This window comes from Alnus glutinosa, chromosome 1, assembly GCF_958979055.1.
Source record: "Alnus glutinosa chromosome 1, dhAlnGlut1.1, whole genome shotgun sequence".
Taxonomy (NCBI): Eukaryota; Viridiplantae; Streptophyta; class Magnoliopsida; order Fagales; family Betulaceae; genus Alnus; species Alnus glutinosa.
Window position 1 is genome coordinate 33402591 of NC_084886.1, and position 10691 is coordinate 33413281.

Below are 10691 nucleotides of genomic sequence, written 5' to 3' on the forward strand. Positions count from 1 at the left end.
TTGTATTTTTTTCCTTAGTCTTTGAGTTGATGTAGATTGACCATATTCTATGAGCCTCGGTTATGTATTTATTTATTTTGGATTATTTTATTTGATAAAACATATGCCAAAGGAATATGATTCCTAAGTGGCTCATTACTTATAGATGATTGGGCTTATTAATGAATTTTCTATGGGCTTAAGCAATTAAATAGCTATGGGCTTAAAAAATTAATTTCATATGGGCTTAGGTATTTAAGAGCTATGGGCTCTTGGAATTAATTCCAAAAGGCTTAAGAAGAGATTAAGGAGCATTGAGCCTAAGGGATAAAACCGAAGCCCATGCTGAAAAATTAGTAGCAATTGAGCTAGGATTAAAATCCTAGTCCTAGATGCATGGGATGGATGTGTGGTGCATGACCAATGGGAGTGTTTCACTCCCACTTGACGGTGCACCCTACTAAGAAGGAGGAGGAATTATGACTCATATCCTATCTATGCTACCTAGATAGTAGGGATTGAAATTGTAGTTCTCCTGTGAATCCAATCCTATTTATGTTACAGCTCTATCTTATCTCATAACTCTATCATGAGTGTAAATCCAAGTCTATAAATAAAGGGTCATAGAAAAGTATTATTTACCAATTTACTACTTCAAGTTGTGAGCCCACACTCACGGTCATATTCAGTCATCAGAGAGAAGATTTAGAGGTTGAGTCAAGAACACGAAGAACACGTTCTTCACCATTCAACATGCAAGGAGCAAATCAACCAAAGTCAACTGGATCTAGTAGCCTAAGAGAGACCAATTTCGATTGTAAGTACTCTGAACATGTTAGTTTAATTAATCTAACCTTGTTTATCTTGAAAAAAAAATTTCTAGGATCGGTATTCCCCTACGCATACTTTGATTAGATCATGATCCCCAACAAGGACATATTCAACTTTTAAGACGAAAAGTATGCATTATGTAAATCAAGGATTTTGAGGTATCTTCGAGGAATGGATTTGGTATTGGATAATGTTCGATACTTAACTAAATTCGAAATTCTTGGGTCTAAGAGTAAATCTTTGACATATTAAGTAAGACTAATATTTAGAGATGGGCCACAATAGATTTTTTGGGTCAAGATGCATAGTAGTGGTAGTTGATTGGGTAAGGAAAACGACACATTTCTTATCGATCACGTCACCTTTCTGTGGATCGGCTAGCAGACATACACACCTATGATATAGAACGACTACATGGGTACCAATGCCAATCGTACCAAATCTTGACCTTGTTTCACATCAAGATACTAGCAGGTTTACAATCGACCGTGGTAAAAGGTTTGAATCTTTGCGTGACTTTTCATCCTCAGACCGACAGTCAGTCAAAGAAAATGATACAAACCATAGAAGAACGATTGAGAGCTTATGTATTGATTTTAAGGGCAGCATGATCTAGTACATAACGTTCACAGAATTCACTTAGAGAATTAGCTTTCAGGCTGGCATTGGCATGGCACCGTGTGAAACTCTTTATATTAGGAGATGTAGATTGCCTTGGTATCGGGAATGGAAGATCTAGGTTTGGGCTGGATGAGCGATATTGAGAGGAAGACTTGGGGTAAGTTTTAATTTTTGATTTTTTTAACCTTGTTGATGTAGTGGTTCAGGGTGACATCGAAATCATGTGGCGGTAAATAAATGACACGACAACTCTAGTGTAACGACCCAAATAAACGAAGGACTGTCAGTTTGGAGCTTCCCTATAATCGCTTATAAAGTTGAGTCTCTCCTAGTAAAGAATCAATGTGTGACTTAGCACTCTTGTGTGTTTTTATAAACTACCTACTCTATGTGTGCTACTCATCTTTCAAATGTAGGAACATGATGTTACAATCTCCCCCCTCCCGCCATTAAATCCCTGACGTCCTTGTCAGGCTCACGTTATGCAGTGCTCCCCAGTACCACATGGCAATATTGGGTTTCTCTGATTCCATTTGTAACAGCTTAGTGAAAAACGTTAGCCACATCTGCACTATGACTCCAAAAGAACTACTCAATTTGAAACTTCCCTAAAATACTTATAAGAGCAAAATCTCACTTAGTAAAAAACCAATGTGAAACTTAGCACCCATTATTGTCTTTATAAACTACCCAGTCTATGTGAGCTACTCATCTTTCAAATGTGGGACCGAGGTGTTACATCGAGTGTGGCTTTTGATATTGACCAATCAAATTGGACACGCATCATTTTTATTACGTAAAACTTCACTTAGCCCCCTGAATTGTCACCCTTTTTGCAATGTCCCACCTAAAGTTCAAGACCTCTCACTCTAGTAATTTACAAAAATCCTAATGGAGGGATGTGAAATTCCCACAATGCCCTCATTTTTTTCTTAAAAAATAAATGGTATGGGTGGATCTAACCCACCCACCTTGCAACCCACGAACAAGTGACCCAATGGTGTGACCCAACGTTGGGTCACCTTTGACCCGTTATGGGTCACCAGAACCATAGTGGTCACAAGGAGACCCACGACCGTGGGTCACCTAATGACCCGCTGTGGGTCACAAGATCATGGCCCTGGGGGACCAAACCCCATAGCTAGGTCTGGTGACCCATAACCATGGGTCACTTAGTGACCGATGATGGGTCACATTTTTTATTTGTTGTTTTTTCAAAAAAAAAAAAAAAAAAAAAAAAAATTATTTGCAAGTAAGGGTGGATTTGAAATTTTATTAAATTTTCAAGGGTATAAAGGTCATTTTACCCCTTCTACCATCTGATTTAACCCAAATCCTAACGGAGATGGGACATGGCAAAAAATTAAAAGTTCGATACACTAATTGGAGAGGTTTTGAACTTTAGGGGGACATTGCAAAAGAGGTGACAATTCAGAGGGTAAGTGAAGTTTCCCCTTTTTAATATTGGTGTTGATGTGGCAGATTGACGATTTCTGTCAAAATTACAAATAGAAGTTCTGGGTGGGGATTAATTTGCCACTTATTTTTATCACGATGAGTTTAAATAATTTTTTAGACCTCATAGAGCTTATTGCAAATGAGTGCAACTACAAGGACTAATTTTGTATTTTTCCCTAGTAATTTAAAGGAGATGAGAGGGCGTCTTGTGGATATGCTTCAGTTTTGCATCGAAATGATTAGGTAGGTGTGCGTGTGTGGCGGAAAGTGGCACATTATTGGTGCACTTGGGTTGGATCTTAGCCCATAAGAGGTATGTTGGAGTTAAACATTAAAAACTATAACATTTTAACAGTCATAACTATGTGAAGAAAAAAAAAATGAAAGAAAGTTTTCTAATGGTTATAACTATTTGAAAACACAAAAGAAAATTTGAGAATTGATTTGGTGCGTTACATTTTTTTATAAAAAAAAGTGTAGTATGTATGGCCCATAGAAGAAAACTCGTTTGGTAAAGTTTTTAGGGGTGTTTCTAAAAAACAAAAAAAAAAATTGATAAATAAGGGCACGATTCTGATCTTTGATTCAACGAATATTTTTCTAAATAATAAACAAAAAAATAAAAAGTTGAAAAATATGTAGCTACTCCACAATGGTGGCAGCCACCATGGTGGTGATCTGGTGACCTCACAATGTCCACTAGACGAGTTTGGGGTGGCAGGATGGATGTGGTAAGGAAGGTCCACACCTATAAAAGTGAGCACAAGCTTAGTTATTTTTTAGAAATATCTCGTGTTTTATTTATTGAATAATAATTTATGAGAATTTTGTTTTTATAGAAGAGTTACGCTCTCTCCTTCTCTCGAAACATTTTCTTCCTATTTTTATAGAGCATATCCAGCATACTCTTCATATGGCTCATAATAACTAAATATAGCTATTATGAGCCACTTTATCCCTCGAATAGATATTTCAAAATAGAGTATCTCCATCCATTTTGCTATAATGAACTTTAATATATGAAAGTTCAATGCAGCATCTTTTAATCTGTTTATTTTCTTTACTCTCCCCTCTTCCCCCCCCCCCCCCCCCCCCCCACTCTCTCTCTCTCTCTTTTCTACTTGATCTTTCGTAATAAAAAATACGTTGAAAAAAATGCTATTTTGAATTAGGTATATATATATATATATATGTCGTTTTGGATTAGGTATAGGTTCTGTTTACATTAGTTTGGTTAGCTATGTTGCTTTCTCGTGTAACACTTGGGCAAAAATGCTAAAGTAATGTGAAATCAACATCCTTCCCACTAAGCAGAATCTGTTCAAACATCAGGTGGTCGAGGATGACAGATGTCCCTGGTGTAGGCAAGAGGAGGAAACGATTGTTCATGCCCCGTGGTCCTGTCTAGCAGCACAGGATGTCTAGAGTGCTGGCCAATCAATTTTCCAGATGTGTGCTTTTATTGACCTTTCTTTTACGAAAATTTTCTTGGCGTGCCTTAACCGTTTTGACCAAGACTAGATGGACTATTTTGCTTAGGGTTGGCAATTTTTGACACGACCCACGAACCCGGCACGAAGACGATTATGACCCGTTGGGTTGACCCGCGAAACACGATTATGACACAGATCCTTTAAAAAATAAAAAAAATAAAAATAAAAAATTAGTGATTCAGATCAGATTTCTCACACCGCACGCCTTTTGGCCATTTTCAGTGTTTTCATCACTGCACCTATAAACCCATCTCAAAACCACAATCTCCACCACGCTTCTCTTGTTTCTCATCTCCAGTGCTCCACTCAGAAATGGCCTCTTCCTTGTCCCTCTCCCAGTCGTTCTCCAACTTCTCCTCCCTACCCCACCAAACCTCTAGCCCTCTTAGCCCACACAACCCAAAACCCTTTCACCTACGCACCCACTCCTGCAAACCCATCTCCATCAAAGCCCTCTCCGCTCCAATCCTCACGCAAGACGACCTCAAGAAGCTCGCCGCCGACAAGGCCGTGGACTATGTCAAGCCCGGCATGGTCCTCGGCCTCGGCACCGGATCCACCACCTCCTCCAAACCGGTCAGCTATCCAACATCGTCGGAATTCCCACCTCGAAACGCACCGAGGAGCAAGCCCGCCAACTGGGTATCCCTCTCTCGGTCCTCGACAACCACCTGCACCTTCATCGGTGTGAGAGATTATTTGCCGTCAGTGTTCCTACCCAGACAATCTGCAAGACTCCAAGGACCAGATGACCCAATTGCATCTCCTACAGAGCCTTACAAGCAGTGGGTGATGGGTCTGGGGTCATGACCACAAGAAACAAGATCCACCAAAACTCTAGAAGTTCATAACGGGGCTCCAAATAACACTGAGTTCAATTGTGTTTAAGGGGATCGGGTTCATGTTACCCGGTTCACAACCGGGTCGTGTTCGGGTCGTACGTTCTAACCCGATTAATGATCAGGTCGGGTTCGTGTTGAACCAGTATATGTAATCGGGTCAGCCGGGTTGACACGAACCTGACCCGCTAACCCGAATTGCCAAGCCTAATTTTGATGTTATATCTAGGAGGGTCTGGTTCCAACGAAATGCCATGCTTTTTGAGGGAACTATTGAAGATTCAAATAATACCCATGCAGCCGCGGTGACTAATGTTGATGAATTCAAAAGATGTATGTATAATGATGAATTGGCTCCAGTACCAATGTTGGGAGATGAACAGGTGCCCAATCCCCCTCCCATAGGTGTTATTAAGATAAACTTCGATGCAACCATAAACAAACAGACCACATTTGTGGGCGTTAGCATTGTGGCAAGGGACTGTATGGGTAATCCTTTGGGGGAAAAACGACTAACACTGAGGTTGTCCACTGACTCTCATACAACATAATTTATGACAGCATCATATGCAGTTATTTTCACTAAGGAAGTGAGTTTTTTTTATGTGATCTTTGAAGGAGATGCCATGAAGGTTATCAAAGAGGTGAATTCCAGTGCACCTTATTACTCCTGAGTTGGCCATTTCATCAAAGGTATTCACCAAGTTTTGAGTTACTTCAGAACTTATTCTTTCGTCCATGTGTCAAGAGCTTTCAACGAAGCAGCTCATGTTCTCGCAAAATCTGCGGCTGCTGCTTTTGTAGATGATGTTTGGCTAGAAAATATTCTTTTATGTATTCATGAGATTGTTACTAGGGAACAACGAGTCCCTAGATCCTAAATTCTTGTAATTTTGGGATCAGTTATTTTTCTAATTAATGAAGAAGCAGAGCTTTTTGTTCCAAAAATAAAATAAAATATATATATATATTTTTTCAAAAGATTATTGCTTAAAAAAAAAAGAGTCCAAAATACTAAAAATTGACATAAATTATTTTAAAAAACATTTAAAATATGTTATAATAAAGATCCAAAGAATGCTCAAAAGACTAAAATTGACTCAAAATGCTCATTACGTAATATGCAGATAGCAAATAATAACCGCATGAATAGGGTTAGTAAAAGGGTTAAATACATATTTGGTACCTATGGTTTAAAAACTTTATTTTTTGGTATCTCAGTTTTAATTTGCATCACAAATGGTAATTGGATTTTGGGAAAAGACGAACTTAGTACCTCCGTCTATTTTTTCGTCCAACATTTAACAGTCTGCCACATGTCAACCATTGAGGGTTGAAATGGTTGACACATGGCACAATATAAAAAAAAAATTAAAAAATAAAAAACAAAAATCTTTAAAAATTAATTAAAAAATTAAAATTAATAAACTTAAAAAAAATATTAAAAACTTTTTTAAAAAAAAAAAAAAAACTATAAAAAAAAAAGGGGTGACTCAGGGCAAAATGAGCCACCCCCTTAGCTGGCATGGGGTGGCCAAACCACCCCCCATGGGGATGGTTCGGCTACCCTTATGGCCAAAGAGGAAAAAGAAGAAAAATAAAAATTTGTGAGGATTTTGGTTTTTGGGGGTAGCCGAACCACCCTCATAGCTCATAGAGGTGGTTCGGCCACCTCTAATGGCTAAAAAGAAAAAAAAAAAATATATATATATATATATAGGAGGGTTTTGGCCTTTGGGGGTGGCTGAGCCACCCCCAAGGCCACGGGGATGGTTCGGCTACCCACAGGCCGGCCAAGGGGGTGGCTCTTTTTTTTTTTAAAAAAAAAAAAAAAAATTAATATTTTTTTTTAAGTTTTATTAATTATAACTTTTTAATTAATTTTTAAATATTTTTATTTTTTATTTTTAAAATTTTTTTATATTGTGCCACGTGTGAGAGACCGTTAAATATTGAACGGAAAAATAGACAGATATACCAAGTTTGTCTTTTTTCAAAATTCAGGTACTATCTATAATGTAAAATGAAATTGAGGTACCAAAAAATAAATTTTTTAAATTATAAGTACCAAATATGTATTTAACTTTTTAATAAAAATATAATGTGGATGCATATATTTAAAAAAAAAAATAGATTTCACCAAAATTTGTACCCTTAGGCTCATTCGGTGTGGGGAGATAATTGTGTGGGCCCCACCGTATTGTGAGTGAGGATTGTGTCCAAGTTGTACAAAGGAGTTGTACATTTAGCATTTTCCATTAAGTGCGGGATTTGATTCTTACACTACACCATCACAACAACTGCACAATAACTCCTCATATGAGGGTGGGCCCCAGTGTATGAGGCCACCCTCATGTGAAGAGTTGTTGTGTAATTGTTGTGATGGTGTTGTAAATCTAACATTTTCTTTTAAGTGCGACTGCAGACTGTGCTGTGCGCATAAGAAAAGAAGTGAGAGCTGGCACCGTTGACATCCCCCTCAGATTTGGCGCGTGTGCCTCCGTGATTAAAGCCCACATATATGCCAAGATTCCCCCCACAAACATTGTACAGCATTAACTATGGCCACCTGTAATATATATATATAAATATAAATATTATTATAATTGATAAGAAAAACCTCACTTGTCTCTTGTGTGTAGAGCATTTTAGTAGCTTTTAGTCAACCCATCATAAAATTAAGATAAAAAAAAAAAAAAAAAAAAAACCCTGCTAAATTAAGAAGAAAAAAAAAGGACACTAGGACACAATCTTAATAAAATTCGACCATTCCATTATTGTCACATTAAATATTATAAATTAAACACTATCTAATCCAATTGCTCTGCGCCAAATAAGCAAGTAAACGTGTCTTGATTTTCACTCTTAGGCAAGTTGCAGATACGGACACTAAAACACACGCTAAATTTAGCCTAATCAGAATTTGTAGATATTATAAAGACAACCACGAGTGTTGACTTTTTACCTTGATTCTTATGAATGGTTGTATAAAAATATTGGTTAATATTTTTAAAATGATAACGTACATATGGATTAACGCTTTTTATGAAACGTTATACATAATATCTGTTGCAGGCCTCCATAATAAAAGATGAAATAAAGAATTGAAATAGACAATAGAAAATAAAATATAAGTGACTTAAAAGTGAGTAGCTATAAATCTTTTTAAAAATAATACCCTCCAACTTTTGCAAGAATTACAGAAACGATGGGGTCCTTTTCAAGGCCGTCCAAAGTCCATATCAATGAGGGAGCCATATTGCCATCAATCTATTAGGACTAGTAGTAGTAGTAAAATGCCCACGTGTCGCCACCTCCATCAATCAAGCATAAGGAGCCGTTGAGATCATCCAATGGCCATGATCAGCCGGCCTTATTAATGGGATGGGCGGGTCGCAGTCCCCAACGTCTCTCTTTTCTTTTCTTTTTAATTACAGATCCGTTATCAACGGTCACATTTCCCCCTCTTTCTCTCTCTGATAATAAGAATATAAAATTTCAAAGCAATAAGTAGGTTAGTGAAGGAACAATTATAACTACGCGTCTTTGTAATTGAAAATTGTAAAACTAATTATAATAATATGCCTTTTCTTGATCTCATAGACTAATACCGCGTAAAAGAAAGAAAGAAAAAGAGGCAGCTGGGGGACAGTCCATCTAATACCGCGTAAAAGGACAGCTCTCCAGGGCCACCACCACCAATTCTCCCTAACGATGGATCCAATGCCACCCTTTCTCCACCCAACCCATCAAAATATTTAGTTACAATTTAGTTCAAACTATATTGATTTTTTTATTAATATAAATTATGCTTTATAATTTAAACTTAAATATGTGGAATCAATATGTAAGTAATTTTACAAGTTCAATTTTAGATTTTCACATTGTTAAAGGATTTCTGCTTCTTTTTGTAGCGTTTGCATTGACGTTAAGAAAATGTCAAAAAAATACCCGGTGCAAATTAGGTGCACACATGGTGTGAGACTCACTACATATGAGCCCCAAGGTGTGCACCGGGTGTTTTTCTAACACCTTCCTTCATGTTATTTAGTGTATAGAGTTTGGATAATTATTTATTTTTGAAACAATAGTCTCACTGATTTAATGATAAGTTTATATATCTATTTTTTAAAATTTATATACAACCTCATCGATTTAACGATAAATTTATCCGGTAGATACATAAAGCCAATCAATCGAGAGAGTAATAAAACCAAATGTAATGTAATTAATATGACGTGGACTGCTCAAATTCTCTCTCCTGCTGATCGATCTATTTAAGCACCCATTTTTCTCTCTCAGTTTTGCTCAACCACAAAACACCCTCCATCCGCACAATCCATCCCTCTCACTCTTCCCTTGCCACCTATATTGCTTCGTTTGCCTTTTGTTAATTTTGTTCCATCTTCTTGGTTTTCGTGGATCCCTTACCACCCAAATTAAAGGCCGGTAAATGGATCAGACCGAGTTAAAGCGCGTGTTTCAACTGTTTGATCGGAACGGGGACGGGCGGATCACGAAGAAAGAGCTAAACGACTCGTTGGAGAAGTTGGGAATCTTTATCCCGGACAAGGACCTGAGCCAGATGATCGACAAGATCGACATCAACGGAGACGGTTGCGTGGATATCGAGGAGTTCGGAGAGTTGTACCAAAACATAATGGAGGAGCGGGAGGAGGAGGAGGAGGAGGACATGAAGGAGGCTTTCAACGTGTTTGATCGGAACGGCGACGGGTTTATCACGGTGGATGAGCTGAGGTCGGTTTTGGGCTCTCTTGGGCTTAAGCAAGGGAGGACGGTAGAGGACTGCAAGAAGATGATAACCAAGGTGGACGTGGACGGAGATGGCATGGTTAATTATAACGAGTTTAAGCAAATGATGAAGGCAGGTGGATTTAATTAATTACTTCATTCGGATAACGTACATCAACGTAAACCTTCATATCATATATATGAAGAGATTGTTTTCCACTTTTTCTTTTTTCTTTTTTCTTTTTTAAATTGCTTTGTTTGTGGTTTTAATTTTCTTCTTTTTATCTCTTATTTTATTTTATTTTATTTTTTTTGCTCGATCGATCTGTGTCATTTTGTATATATTGATATCATATGGATCGGATTCATAATCTGGATGATGATCTAAGGGAACCCGCCTTCTTTTCTTGCATTTTACCGAAATACATCCATCCATCCATCAACTCTAATCAACCTTTTTTTTTATTTTTTAATTATTATTATTATTATTATTATGATTATGGATGAGTAAGATTTTATAAGAAAATGATTAGGATCATCCTGCTAGTCGCAAGTAGGGATGACAATATGTGTTCATGTGTTTAGTTTAAATTGTGTTTATGTATGGATATAAGACTGTATAAGTTAACCCTAGTCCGACCAATTTAATTAAATGAATAATTGCACCATTGATCTATAGGGTTGACCTAAATTACAAAAACACTCTATGTAGTACAAA

General features: G+C 37.3%; 1 protein-coding gene across 1 annotated transcript; it reads left to right on the forward strand.

Annotated features, from left to right (window-relative positions):
* The first annotated feature begins 9516 nt into the window (after window positions 1–9516).
* On the forward strand, window positions 9517–10385 carry LOC133878820 (calmodulin-like protein 3). The gene has a single exon (XM_062317366.1). It carries the CDS (start codon window positions 9675–9677, stop codon window positions 10122–10124), a length of 450 nt encoding a protein of 149 aa, XP_062173350.1. The 5' UTR covers window positions 9517–9674; the 3' UTR covers window positions 10125–10385.
* The last annotated feature ends 306 nt before the right edge of the window (window positions 10386–10691 follow it).